The sequence below is a fragment of the Benincasa hispida genome, chromosome 10, assembly GCF_009727055.1.
Source record: "Benincasa hispida cultivar B227 chromosome 10, ASM972705v1, whole genome shotgun sequence".
Lineage (NCBI taxonomy): Eukaryota > Viridiplantae > Streptophyta > Magnoliopsida > Cucurbitales > Cucurbitaceae > Benincasa > Benincasa hispida.
The window spans coordinates 24371684-24386643 of NC_052358.1; the positions used below are offsets into that span (position 1 = coordinate 24371684).

At 28.8% G+C, this 14960-nt stretch overlaps 1 protein-coding gene across 1 annotated transcript; it reads right to left on the reverse strand.

Moving 5' to 3' along the window:
- Window positions 1-7696: 7696 nt before the first annotated feature.
- Window positions 7697-10728, reverse strand: LOC120087632. Its single transcript, XM_039044472.1, has 6 exons — window positions 9786-10728; window positions 9467-9687; window positions 9130-9349; window positions 8801-8886; window positions 8626-8717; window positions 7697-8516 (listed from the first exon to the last, which is right to left on the reverse strand). The coding sequence occupies exons 1-6, from the start codon at window positions 9873-9875 to the stop codon at window positions 8275-8277; spliced, it is 951 nt and encodes a 316-aa protein (XP_038900400.1). The 5' UTR covers window positions 9876-10728; the 3' UTR covers window positions 7697-8274.
- Window positions 10729-14960: the final 4232 nt, after the last annotated feature.

Sequence of the window (14960 nt, forward strand, 5' to 3'; positions counted from 1 at the left end):
AGAGTTCACAACTCGCTCATGATTGAAGTTAAGTTACCAATAGTTATCCTAGTGAAATGTTAGTCTTTTCAAGTAATGGTATTATAAAGAAAGACTAATCATTTCATAGTTCGATCTTATATAAACTCTTTGTATAGGATACCTCAACTCACATGTCTCCACATCAATGATTAGGATTAAATCTTTTATAACACTCTACAACTATTGAACAATTATAAAGTGAATCATATCCATAGTGACACAAGGATAAAGCAAATAACCTTGTCCATATACTACACAATGTTATTACTTAAACATGATCCACCTGTATGTCAACTACATACATGTTTAGGTTACATTAACTAGCCTCAGATCTTGTGTTGGGATGGTAGCAGCACGTAGCGGAAGCGATGAGGATCGATAAGCACTCTAATTCAATAATTTTGACAGAAAAGAAAATATGCTCAGACAAAATTTAATGGGTTTCAAGAACATTCTAAAAAGTGCACAAGTATCATTTGACATAAAAAGCACATATAAAAATCCTAAAAAGTGCTTGAGTGAGATTTAACTCTAAGAACTACCTAAAAAGTGCCTAAGCAATATTTAAATAAATTGTATTAGCAAGTGAAAATTTAGTTCATTATTGTATAAAAGAGTAAACTAGAATTTTAATCAAACTAACAGTTTCTTTGCAAATGAAGGTTCAAATTAATTACTCTAACTCACTACTACAATAATGATGATTATAGACAACCATACTAGTGTGAAGATATCTCTTTCTTGATAGAAAGATTCTTCCTACATACATGAAAACATATACAAATTCAGTAGAAAATAAACATCTAACTTTTCCCTAAACTTCCAAGATCATTCCAAGCTGAAAGATTAAAAGCTAACACCACTTGAAACTAAGCAAAGAACGAAAAATTAAAGACCAAAATTAAAGGTTAATCCCATAGAATTCCAACAACTAACAATAAATTCGGAGCCGAGTCACTTACCAAAAAGCTCCCAAAAGCCAAAAGCCTTGCTAGAAAAACGGTCTCAAGCTTAAAATCCACACCAAGCACAATGAGCGATCAACATTAAACAAGAATCCCCAATGAAGACCTTACACTTGTTGGGGACTTCCTTGAAACCCTCCGAAATCACCAAATCGTTGAATCTCGGATCAATGTGGAAAGAGCAATTCAAAACCAAACTGACCCATCATGGGTAAACTCAAAATCAATAAATCTAAAGTCAGTCCACTCACTACTAGCCGAAACTTAATTGGGTATCCACAAATTCGACTAAAATGAACCAAAAACTTAACCAAAACTCAGTCTTGTGGATTTTGTCCGCTGTACGACTCCAACAGCAGCAACGGCGAAATCCAATACAGGACAGTGGCTTCTGGCAGCGGTGGCTGTGACGGAGACTAGAGGCGGTGCACATCGGTGGCAACTAGTTGACGGTAGCGCGTGATGGTACTAAGCCGAAATGGAATACACAGAGTTTATAAGCCTCTATGCACATTTTTTTAGCTGCTCATAATCATTGGAAATCAGGAAACAAATTATTATTTTTTTTTTTTATTATTTGTTACTTTTGTTTTTGTTAGTTTCATCTTTCTATCCTTCTTAATATACTCCATTTTGTTAGCCTTATTTTAGTTGAATTTAAAAGTGAAAAATAGGTAAATTTTCATCCCATACTAATTTGTAGATTAAAAAAAAAAAAAAAAACAAACATGCCCAACTATTATTTCAAATTCAAATGCATGTAGCCGTTTTTTAAATTGGAATATCTAAAAGGGCTACTAGAGAAACAACTTATTCTAACATTTCATTTAGAAATATAACAAAATAATTATATTTTTGTAAGAGTAGCAAAATAAATTTAAAAATAATAATTACAAATTTAGAAAGGTCAAATTACCCTCAACTATGTGAATGAGATGTTACTATCACCTTCACTAAACACCACATAAAATTATCATCATACCTTTAATAGACTGGGACATGTGTCAGAAGATTTCAAATTTGAAACCTCAATGAAACCGATTCATCTTTCCTAAAAATCAAAAGCTCTTTTACCATCAATCAAATCCATCTTTGAATGAATAATCTTCTATTCTCCCAATACCCAATCCAAAACAAACCAACCTTCAATTATCGAGCTACTCGATTATAAAACATATGAAAGCTTTATCCGTCAAACAATAAGGGAATCAAGAGTGAGAGTCTTACTTCGAACGTTCTTTTCCTAAGAAGGTTCAATATACAACCTTCAAACTTCTGAAACGCATGCATTAGAAATTTGAAGAAAGATCGAAGTTCCTAAAACCTACAAAGTAGTCATGTTATGAGGTTGATTTCATTGATAAAGACAAGAAATTGTGAACTAAACACTATATTTCATGTTTAAAGCAAAATTATAATAAAGAAAATGATTAATAAATATAAAAAATCAAATTTAGGAAAAGTAACATAATATGAGATTTGGGAGAATTTTCAAATTAAGAATCAAGATTTATGCCAAAATAGAGAAAGTTAATTTATGCTTCCGAATGAATTATGAATTTGATAGATTAATTAGAGTGCAATTAGTGGAGCAGTTAGATTAATTAGACTGTAATTAAATGTGCATATAAAGGAATTATTGATAATAATGATAAAAACAATTTTAAAAACCTATGATTTGATCAGGCTTAACATAAAAGAGAGATAAATATAAATGGTCAGATTTAGAGAAAAAAAAAAAAGTAATACAATATGAGATTTGAAAATTTAAATCAAATATTTAAAGATTAAAGATTCTTTATATACAAATGTAGAGAATTTAGAGAATTAAGAACCGAGATTTATGTTAAAATATTCGCATGAAAAAGAGGAAGTTAATTCATGCTGAATATCTAAATAGAAATCGTTAAAGTCCAAATTATGAATTTGATGGATTAGATAAGTGCAATTAATAAATCTATTGAATTAATTACACCATAATTAAAGGAGATGTTAAGGATATTTTAGGATTAACATAAAATAGATTCCCATAACCTTTCATATGTTCGGCTATAATTCTGGAAAATACTGTATTTTGCTATATTTACAAATGAAAGTGTTATTAGAGCTATAAATCCAATTTCCCTATGTTGACCCAATTCTGATTTCAAGTAGTTCGGGATAGCGAATAAAATGGACTATGGCCCAATTGTTAGTCATAGTTGGTGGATTATGGGCCGGTGACGGTGAGATCTTGACTAAGAAGTTCATCTGGTCCAGAGTTCGAATCACATTTCTTCGTTTAATTAAATTTATTTCTATATCGATAGTTGAATATCAATCACTTTTTCATTGAAATCTCAAATATACATGGAATATATTATTAATATATTGAAAAATGTAAATAAACATCTCATATATCATTGTTTATTTTTTGGTGGGCTTACAAATATATTGAAAAATATAAATATATACCGAATAGTTTATTTGGTATATAAAATGATGTATTCTACACATTATCTCATTCATGCTATTAAATATAACATTGTTTATTTCTAGAAAATTCAAAAAAAATATAGAATATATTGTGTTTTATATGGTCAAATATATTTTATTTTCTTTTCCAAAACTTCATATTGATTCTTGCTTGAATTTATATAATTTTCATACTTTTGGAGAAACTTTCCTTATTTATATAGGTTTTGAAAATGATACCATTTCGAAAAGCTCATAACGTGAGAAACTTCTCCTATTTGTTGGATAATTATCAAAAATTTTCTAGAAGCTTATTTATTATTCAAGAAGTTTCTTGAAAATAATTGGAGTCATTGAATCTTACACTTTGTCTAAGATCAATTCATGACCATTAGATCTTTCACATCTCTAAGACAATTGGAGCCATTAGATCCTTCAAATCTATCAAGAACAATTTAGAGTCTGATGTGTTTGAAGGCCAAGTTTCTTTTGGCTATAAATAGGCGAGAACTCATAGTCGCGAGACCATCCCAAAAAATCTCGGAGATAAAATAGAAAAAGTTTCTTCTTGTAAGAGAGCTTAATGTTCCTCCACAAGAAAGAAAGTTTATAACTCCTATTTTATATAGCAGAATTCCTCTTTCAGTTTTTACCTTTAAGGGTTTTCCACATAAGTTACTGTATGTTATTTTCTTCTCTCTTCTTCTTCATTATTATTATTCTCAACCTGCTTTAATTGTGATCTTATTCTATTTGATCATAGTCGGTTTTTATAACACTACATGTATCATTGAGTAGATATTTATGCTTCTACGTCAGTTTCTAAATTGAAATAGATTAACCTAATTAAAAATTAAAGTGAATAACAAAAAAGAAATAATAATTCATTAGTGAATTAAACGTAATACCACTAGCTTCCACACTAGTAAAAGCTGGATATTAATAGGACAAGTTAAGCCATTGATGATGTATGATTTTTGGTCAAAATATATTATATATATGCAAATGCCTTAAACTCAATCCACAAATATTCTTTCTTAATTTAAATAAAATATAACATTTAATCTGCAAATCTTCTTCTTAATTTCATAATATAATATAAAAGATCAGTTTCTATATGCAGCTGCCACATATATTCAGTAAGTGCTACAACTGTTGAATAAAGTGAAGGGAAGAAGAGAACTTTTTCCTAAAAGAATTATAATGCAAATGGATAAAATTTACATTGCATACATAATTATTAATCTAAAACCATAAATTTAGAATATAAAATTTAACAAAATTGTATTCCATGATTTCATTGTTTTCTAATATGTGTAGATTTTAAAACAATAGCTAAAATTTCTAAACTATGTAAAATTATTATTGTAAGTATAATTTGTATTATATTATATTACAGATATTTTAGTTTAACAAAAATGAAATAATTTTTCAATTTTTTTTTTATTTTTTTGAATGTGATTTTGTATTTTAAAATTTGGATACATGGCAAATATGGAATGTGGTTTTCAAAATTTCTATCACAAAATGAAAAAAGATAAATCTACAAATTAAAACATGTATTTACTGATGGTATAAAAATGATGGCTTACCTAATTTGGATATGCAATGAGTACTTGTATCAACATGTTACACAAATGCACTAAGATTAAGCATAGCCACTCATCTAATTAATATGCATAACACAATAATATCTTACGTTTATATTTTCACCATAAAAAATGCACATTATATAGTATACTTCTAGATCTAATATTTAAACTAGCTATGTGAATAAGACATACATGCATACATATACATACAAATTACTCAACAATATTTCAAATTAGTTCAAGGATAAAAATGAATCTTTTACTTCAAAGGACTAAAAGAAACTGTGACCCATGTGTTGGTGGTAGTGATGCTTGTGGGTATTGGGACACCAAAGTCATGAATTTCATTAAATAGATTATGTGTTGTTTAATTTTGTGGGGCTTCACTTTTTAGATATGATAGGGAAGTTTCACTCTTGTCTCAATATGCAAGTATGTGGATGATTAATTGGGGAAAGGCTTCATTTTTCTCTATGTTCATACTTATAAAGTGGATATAGCTTTGTTGTTTGGCACTAGATTAAAGAGGGGATATTTTCTATATATAAACAATTCTTAATAATAAATCATGTGTTATGCTCACTTCTTAATCATATAATAAGTAACATTTCAAAATAGTGAAATTTTGGGTATGTGGAAATCCAACTAAAAACCTAATACTTTGCTCTGAGATATTAATCGTTTCTAAGCATTAGGATGAGATAAACCTAATTTCTAATGTCATCAACCATACTCAATTTTAGAGATTAAACAAATCAATATATGTACGTTTTTATCATTTAACATGATTACAAAACTTAATAATTATATAAAATTACAATCTCACTAAACAAAAGACTTTTTCATGTAAAAGTTATCCATAATTTGAATCATATCCACTTCAAACCAACTCAATTTATGTATAATATAAGTTAGTTTTATGAAAGAAATTGGTACTGAGTTTTTTTTTCTCACATGGATTTGTGTAGGTTATTCTTGGATTCTACAAATATTTTAGATATTTCTTAGATCATCCTTATCTAAAAGAATTCTCGAGAATTACTTGGATCTTACAGAAATACTAACATGTTTCTACGTAGATACTTATTTATAAATCTAAAAATGTCATATATTTACATTTAAGCTATAAGTAGATACTTCGAGAAGGTTCTAGAAAAGTTAATGTTGCTTTTACTTCGATAAGTCTTATTAAACTTACCATGTCTATAATCCCCATTAATAGAATTAAGAATCACCAAGGACAAAGGTTACATAGGGTAATAATTCTGTCTTTAATGACGACATTAGAAACCTTAAAAGAAGTCAGATGTTAGAGTGAGTATTAAATGAAAATAGTTACGAAATTGAGCATTAAATCCTTGGGTTGAAATAGAAGCCGCGTCCACATGTACACTATGGTGAACATGCTCTAATAATCCTATCTTATCAAATTCAACGACACCTTGTTCCAACCCATCACTGTCTTTCTATGGACCCCAAATTCTGCCTTTTTTGTTTTTCTTTTTTTTTTTCTAACCTTATGGTTCTATTTCCAACAATTCCCATTTCCAGTTTGAATCTGATAAAAACTTTTGTATTTTTTTTTTTTTTTTTTTTTTTACTGTGGATTGATCTCATTTTGGCCTTTACTGTTTTTATCAAAAACCTTTTTTCTAATTCTAACTTTCCATTTTAGCTTTTGAATTTTGAGTGAGATCAAGAACCTTAAGTCACTACTGACTTTACTTTTACCCTTTATTAAAGGGTATGAATTAGGATTTAGTTGGACTTAGGAACCAAATCACAAAGTGGATCATATAAACGTCAAACACTATGGACCCACTCTCAATCAAGACTTAGCACACACAAGAAAAATAGTATATTTCTTAAACTCCATCCATTGAGAATTTTCGTGGTGGTGCCCAAACAAGATTTAGGGATAAATGGCATGATTAAATTTTTCCTTTACTTCATTTCAATCTCTATTTTCATCTTTATATCTTTCAAGTTTTGTACATCTTGGTCTCTATACTTTAAAAATATTCATTTTCGTCTTGTACTTTTTAACTTTTGTTCATTTTAGTTCTTGAACTTTCAAATAATAACCATTTTTATTTCTTAAAAATGAAATGACCAAAAAGATCCCTTTTTAAAAGTATAAGAGCTAAAATGAACTAAAATTAAATGACCAAAACGAACATTCTAAAAGTTTAAAGACCCAAAATGAATGAAAATCAAAAGTATAGTGAAGATATTATTTAAACCTTAAATTTGCTATTAATCTAATATGAAATTCATAAATGAAGTAGTTAATGGTGGGATTACCATTATCCTTTTTGTAATGACGAATCTTGTATGTGTTCCGAAGAAAAGTTGTTCATTTTTTCAAAGTCTCAAAGGAACTCTGGAATGGGAATGGGAATGGAAATGGAAATGGAAAGAGATAGTGATAGTAACTCCATTTCCGACGCATGGATTTTTATACCATGTCTGCTCTTTGTTTGCTTGCTTACCATCATCCATATGGTCTGAGGCTATATGTAAAGGGGTAGAACAGTTTGAACTTTTGTAATGTCTTCCATTAACTCTTCAATTGTGCTAACAGTTCGAACTTTTGAGTTGGATTGTGATTTAGCAATCGATGCAATAAACATAAAAAGAAAAACAAAATGATGGTAGAGTGAGTAACCAATCAATCATCTCAAAGGGAGTTTCGTTCCTTTTTTTTTTTTTTTCTCGTGTGAAATGGAAAATGTATCAAACAGTTCAGAGAAACATAACAATTGATGATTCAATTAGTGACAGTTCTAAAGTCTCTCTCTGTCTCTGGTCTCTCTCCCTCTCTCTCTCTGTCTCTCTGATCTCAAAGATCTGTCCTGTTTCCCTCTCCCTTTAAACAAGCCTGATGAGTAGTAATCAGTCAGTAGTTTTCTATGCACAAAGCACCCCACCACTAAACAAAACAAAACAAAAACAAAAAAAAAAAAACATGAAAACTCAGGCATGGATGCGGCTGAGATGAAGTTAAAATCCTCGGTCACACTCTAAAAGAAATCAAAGAAGATGAAGAAGAAGAAGAAGAAAAAGGAAAAGAAGAATTTTCCTTTTTCTATATGCAAAGTGCAGAAGAAAAGCAGGTATAAACCCCAACTGAAAGGAGGATGTTTTTTTTTTTGGGGGGGGTTTTTTTTTTTTTTTTTTTTTTTTTTTTTTTTTAAGGAGTGGTTAAAAATGAATAAAAAGAAAAAAAGGGGTGTTTGGTTTTAGCCACGACGAATGCCAGTGAAGTAGTTGAAATCGTGGTGCTGGACCCTGAGTTGCTTTAGCCAAGAATCAGCCACGCTCAATAAAGACACAACTCTTTCTTGGTCCCTCCCATAATTACCAGAAATCCACACGTTTCCTTGCATCTTGTATGTGGCTAAACCAAATGCTGGCAGCGATATCTCTTCTCCTTCTTTTCTCTTCCTTTCTCCACTCTCAAATTCATCCTCTACGTCCATATCTATATATATATATAATTATTATTATTATTATTATTATAATAATACCATTTCTAATCTAATTAATTCCCTAAAAGAAAAAAGAAAAAAGAAAAAAGCCACTTTTTCTACCTTGAAATGAAGATGAAAGTGTATGGTAAGTCAAGAAGCATGTTGATAGATCCTTTATGGTTCTCCCCATTGGAATATGGTAAATTGGGTACCTGAAAGTTGAATCCTTTTAATATAAATACACAAAAATCAGAATCTGGGTTTAATTTAATGAAAGAGAGAAAGAGAAATAGACCAGGCAACAGCCATCCAACTAGCTGGAGAAAGATCGACGCTTCTCAATGTCATCAACCCAGGGTATCTTCGAGCCAATCCATTGATCTAAAATAAACAGCCCCACCATTTAGAACCAGAATATAGAAGTGGGTACAGCACAGATTCAGCAACCATATTCAAAGGTCAATAAAGTTTCGGGATTTGTTCTTTAGTAGATGCCAAACCCATAAAAAGCATAAATAAACAAAATCCATATGATTTCACACCATTCTTTTGTTTTTCTACTCATAACATAATAAAAATTTCAACAACAGGATCAATCCAGACAAGTAAAAAGGGTGGTTTTACCTTATCCATCAATGGAACTCTTCCGTATGGAGTTGATCTCTCGAAATACTGAAAGTAAAGATATCCCAATCTGTCACTGAGATGTAGAGGGCTTTCTTGCTCTAAGAATCCTCCCTCTTCGGATGAGCTTCCGTCCCATCTCCATAATTTTTCACTTTCACTCTCATCGCTACATGAATCACTGAACGAATCCCTTGTTTCACTGTCACCGCATTCATCCCTACAAAAAGGGGGGATTTTTCTTTAAGCGATCAATGAATCATAAAATTGGGGTTTCTGGGTCGATGATCACAAATGGGTGAACGGAATTTTATCTGGGAGGGAAGGGTATTCGTACCTGAAACCATTGACGGTGGAATTGCTGGTGAAGATTTGGATTGCAGAGAGATAAGGAACATAATATTGAACAAGGGTCTCGCCGTTGTTGACGGCGATGGGAACACCAGCACCATAAGCGCTCCATTCGTCGTAACAATTCCAGAGATCGGCGAGGGTGAAATATTCAACCTTCTCTCTCTCCCATGGATGCCATAGACGATTTAGATTCCTAATCTCACTCTAAGAAAAAGAAAAAAAGATGGATCAATAAATCAAATCATCGATCATCAATCAAAAGCGTAAATGGGAACAAGTGAATGAATGAATCGAGTACAAACCTTGGGCAAGAATTGGGAATTGACAACCGGCGTGGTACAATGGAGAAAGCAACCCAAATTGGATTGCATTGACCCTTTGTCAAGAATCATAACTTTTGGAGGAGAGGGAGAGAGACGAAATTTTCAGAGTCTTCCCCCCAACCCTGAAAAGCAGAGAGGATTCCCGGAAACCACACCGAAAAACAGAGCACCGAGAAAGACTAGAGATACAGAAATGAAAGAGGGAGAGAGATAATCGGACCTTGTTTCTTTTCCCTTTTAAAAAAAAATAACAAAAATAAAATATTTTTCCGATTTGGGGGAAAAATAAGGATCCAAAATGAGATAAAAATGAAGCCCAAAAACGTGTGAAAGATTTTCTAATATTAGGATTTCAAACACCAAATTTGACGGGAAAATTAGAATCTGCCTCTTTTCCTTTATTTTCCTTTTTGTTCCTCTGGTTCTTACTCTCTCTGTTTATGCATCCGGAGAGACTTGGTTGTGAATGCTGTGTAAAATGCGAAGCCGTTCTGTTGGAGTTGAGAATTAAGCCAAAACCCGGAAGCAAAGTGATGGGTTCCTCTGCTGTTTTAACTAACCCGTAAAGGAAACTCAAAACACAAACAACACCGACTCTTTTAACTTTGTTCATTAAACAAGAAAACCCCCCACTTCTTTCGCAAACAGTCGCAGCAATTCAAGCCTCTCTCTCTTAAATCTTTAAGTTAAATCTAACTCAACTCAGATGGGAAAAGAAAACGAAAGCTCAGAAAATGAGATCTTCAACAAGTTTGAAGAAGAAAAGAAGAAGGAAGGGAAGTGTATTGAAGTGGGAAGAACAGGGGATGGATTGTACAGAGAGGAAAGAGAATGAATTAAAACAGGAAAATTGTGAAGGCGTGAGAATATTGGATTTTCATTTCATTTATGGTATTTTACCACTCTTTCTAATCCATGGAACAATGCGTATCCCGTAATCAGCATCCAATTAACAACCCCCCCTTTTTTAATTTACTTTTTATTTTATTTATTTTTCTTCTCTCTCTTCATCCTTATTTTCTTTTGTAAAGTTTAATGGGTCTTTGGTCAGTTTCTTCAACCAAAGGGAGCATGTGGTCTTTGAATATTTCATTTCCATTTAATTTAAAGAATGAAAAGGAAAAGAAAAAAAAAACTTTTTATTAGTTGATTTTCATAACTTTTTTTTTGTCATTTTAATTTTTTAATATGGGTCAATCTTAAAACTAAGAGTAATTAAGAGGTCTAAAATTTAAATCTCAACATACATAAATTGTTGAACTTGAAAAATAAAAATCAGAAGTAAGAATGTTCGCAAAGTTATAAAACAGAATGTATTTGATTTTTCATCTCGACAAAATTTTTCATTTAATTTTTATTGGAATTGAAGAGTAAGTCAAGATTGGTTATTTTTTAATGTTAATTCAATATAATATATAATTATTTTAAATGATAAAATTACTGTAAATATTTTTAAACGTAAATAAATGTCCGTTCATAACTTTTTTAATAAATTCTTTTAAGAAATTTAAGTTTAAGTTACTTTTCAAAGAACGTTTCTAGTTTAAAGAAAAAATATTCAAAATAAAATAATATTACGTGAAAGATTAAATTTAGATTATATATACACAAATAATAGGTAGGGAAAAAGAAAATGCTCAACACTTTAGATTCAAATCTTTCCTTTCCTCTTTTTTTTTTTTTTAATCATAGATTTAGATGATACCATGGTTGAAAATTATTAGTGAATTCTATAACATTTAATTAATGCTATCTTATATAATTACATATACTTTTATTAAATACTTGTCTATTAATATAGAAAAAAATCAATTTATATCCTAAAATTTTGGATTATATCAATTTTAACTATGTAATTATTTTACTTTCATTAGCTCAAAATTGCATTTAAGGAAAATACTGTTTTCTCCCAAAATCCTTCTAAAATAGCAAGAAAGATTATCACGTAATCTTCCTAAACAAGCAATTAAAATGAATATATGAAAATAAATTCAATATTATTATCTAATTGACTCCATAATTTTTACTCGACAAACATTTAATAACGTCTTATAAACATATTAAATATTTGTTTGATATTTACAAGGAAAGAAACTAAAAACTTCTGGGAATATTTCAAACATATTTAATTATGTAGATTAAATTTATGGTTAGAAACTTAAATCGAATTTAAAACATCAAATTAAGATGTTGTTTTCATATAAAAATTTAACATATATGAAAGTTAAATTCATAATTTCTTCAATTTGGATGAGTTACCTTTGATTTTAGTCTAATAACAACTCAATTGAGTTAGTATTTATACATTTTTTTTATATTTATTTGATTTGATTTTGTTTTTTTATAGTTACTAAATTGCTAGTCTATAAATAACTTGTTTTTTATTTCTTGTATCTCATTTTAAATTGAAGAGTTCTCCATTTTTTTTTTTTTTGAGTCGAGAGTAAGTATCCAAGAGTTCTATTAGATCCGAAGTAGTTTGAGATTGTAGTTTTACCACAATTAGTCATTGTATTATGCTAAGATGATTGCTATAGTCTTCTTGTAATTCATGCAAAGCGAATAATTGTCTTCATTATCAGAAGTGTGTCTCAACAACCTATCGACGTCTCCACACTATCTTGAGATTCTTAGTTATTTCAATTCATAAGGCTTGTTATATTATATGGGTTCGAACATTATTATTGTATATAGTATCTAGTTGATGTGTAATCAATTTGCTAGCATATTCAGTTTATATATATCATTTCCTCAACAATAATATCCAATGAAATTCTAATGGAGTATCTAAACTCTAAATTGATTCATAAATATTTTTTAGAAAAATCACAAATGAAATTTAAAAATTAAATCGACACAATTATTAATTTGAAGTTCTAAGTAAAATAACTCAATATATAAATTTTTATTTTTCACATCAATATATCTTTTATGAATTAAAAATTTATTGTGCTTTCTTCTTTTACTCGGGGAATTGGAGTGTATGGCGGAATTTGAGGTTTCATTCCGAAAAATGGCAAAACCATCAAATAAGAATTATGGCAACTCATGTGACATGCACAACAATAAATTTCTAAATCCCTAATTTGCCCTTGCCTTGTTGTTGATGAAATTATAAATACCAGGTAATTCCAAAATAGAAAACATTATAATTGTTGATATTACAACTACCCTCCTAATTTGGTCATGTAATTAACATAATCTCTATATTTTATTGTTATTATAGATCTGTTTAACCACACTTCGAATTTATCTCACCTTAATAAAATATACCGATTTTTCTACCAAATTTATATTTGAAATATCCATATATTATTAAAACTTCTTTTATTCATATATTTTAAATAAATTAGCTGTATATTTCTCACATTCTTAATAAATTAGCTGTATATGCTATTTTTTATATTATTTTAATATTTTGAAAAAAGAAATATCACTTCCTAAAAAATGGTCCATTGCACAATAATAAGTTGAATTGTTGCTCCATACATCGCCATAACTTTTGTTTTAAAGAAATTTCATCTATTTTGGTTTTCTTGTTGTTTATTTAACAAGTTACTTTTTTTGCTATGACTTTACAATTATGACTTGATTTAAAATAAACCAATCTCTTCCTATTTTTTCCTCTTTTGGAATTTAAATTTATTTTTAATATTAAAATTAGATTTTGATAACTATTTCATGAATTGATTTATAATAAACCAATCTCTTTCTTATTTTTCTCCAATTCAAGTTAGTTATTTGTTTTTATTTGATTTAACCACTTTTTGAAAATATTCAGAATTAATCAATATATAATTCGTCATTTGAATTTTAATTTATAATACATCTTTAGATTTTATATAATTTTATTCATTTTTTATTATTCTAAATTCGGATTAAATTTTTTTTATTTTAATTAGGATTTTACGGAATATTTTTATACATATTATCATCTAATACACTATATATTTCATTTAAATTTGATCATTTTTTGTATTTTTATTTACCTTTTATTCATTATCATCTTATTATATTATTATATCATTAATGTGTCTTTTTGACAAATAAATAAGTATTCACTTTTGCAATCTTCTATTTTTGCTATGTCAACGAGTTAGGCTTCTTTCATAGGTTTTTGTGGTTGATGAAGTTATAAATAATTATAATTGTTGAAGCTTATGAAAATAGAATTATAAATACAGTACAATTGTAAATAAACGAAATCCCTTCTTGATTTTTCTCTCCGAATTATATTTGAATTTATATTTTATTATCAAATTAGATTTTATCTAATTACTTACCGTTTTTTTAATTAGAATAAACAAAAACTTACTGTTTTTCTCTCTAGTTTATATTTGAATTTATTTTTTATTATCAAATTTGATTTTATCCAACTAACTTTTGATTTATTTATATATTTGTTACAAATTCAATTGTATCTAACTATTATTATTATTATTATTATTATTATCAAATTAATTTAATTTTTTTCTTTATATTTTCGATGTTTTCAATTTTTCATATACAAATATGTAAAAATGGCTTATTGAACCTAAAAAGAAACATATAAATGGGAATTAAATTTTAAATGTTTGAAACACATTGTGTGTATATATATATATTTTTCAATTTATTATTAATATTAATATTAATAATAATAATATTATTATTATTATTATAATAATTATTATTATTATCATCATAATTATTATTATTATTATCATAATTATTATTATTTATTAAAAGAAGATAACAAAAAACCTTAAATCTTATCTTCTCCTTTGCAATCTCATGTCTTCGATCATTAGTTCAACAACTCTTTCTTGAATTCCATGATATTGGCTAGCTTTTAACGACACTATCAAGTTGCCAACATTTTTTTACTTGCACACGTATTTTCTGCTTTTGTTTCACTTTGAACATCTTTTTCAACAATGACATTCTGAATGAAGATGATGAGACTCCTACAACTTGTTTGGTGTCAAACGCAATCATACTTCCAATGAAGTTGCATTTCCTTCACATATTCACTTGCTAACAACAACTTTACTTACCATCATCGACTGCTCGTCACCTTCCCTTGCATAAAAGACCATATTGGGTGATTTTTAATTTTGGTTCTGGAATGTTTAGATACTATGTGTTTGTGGTTCTAGAATGTGTAGATATAGT

Excerpts from the sequence above, each read along its gene's own strand:
- LOC120087632 (XM_039044472.1), bottom strand. The coding sequence starts at position 9,875 with ATGATTCTTGACAAAGGGTCAATGCAATCCAATTTGGGTTGCTTTCTC. Across the intron at positions 9,350-9,466 it reads TCCACCGTCAATGGTTTCAG|GGATGAATGCGGTGACAGTG; the intron begins GTACGAATACCC and ends CCCTTTTTGTAG. Across the intron at positions 8,718-8,800 it reads AGTTGGATGGCTGTTGCCTG|GTACCCAATTTACCATATTC; the intron begins GTCTATTTCTCT and ends TTCAACTTTCAG.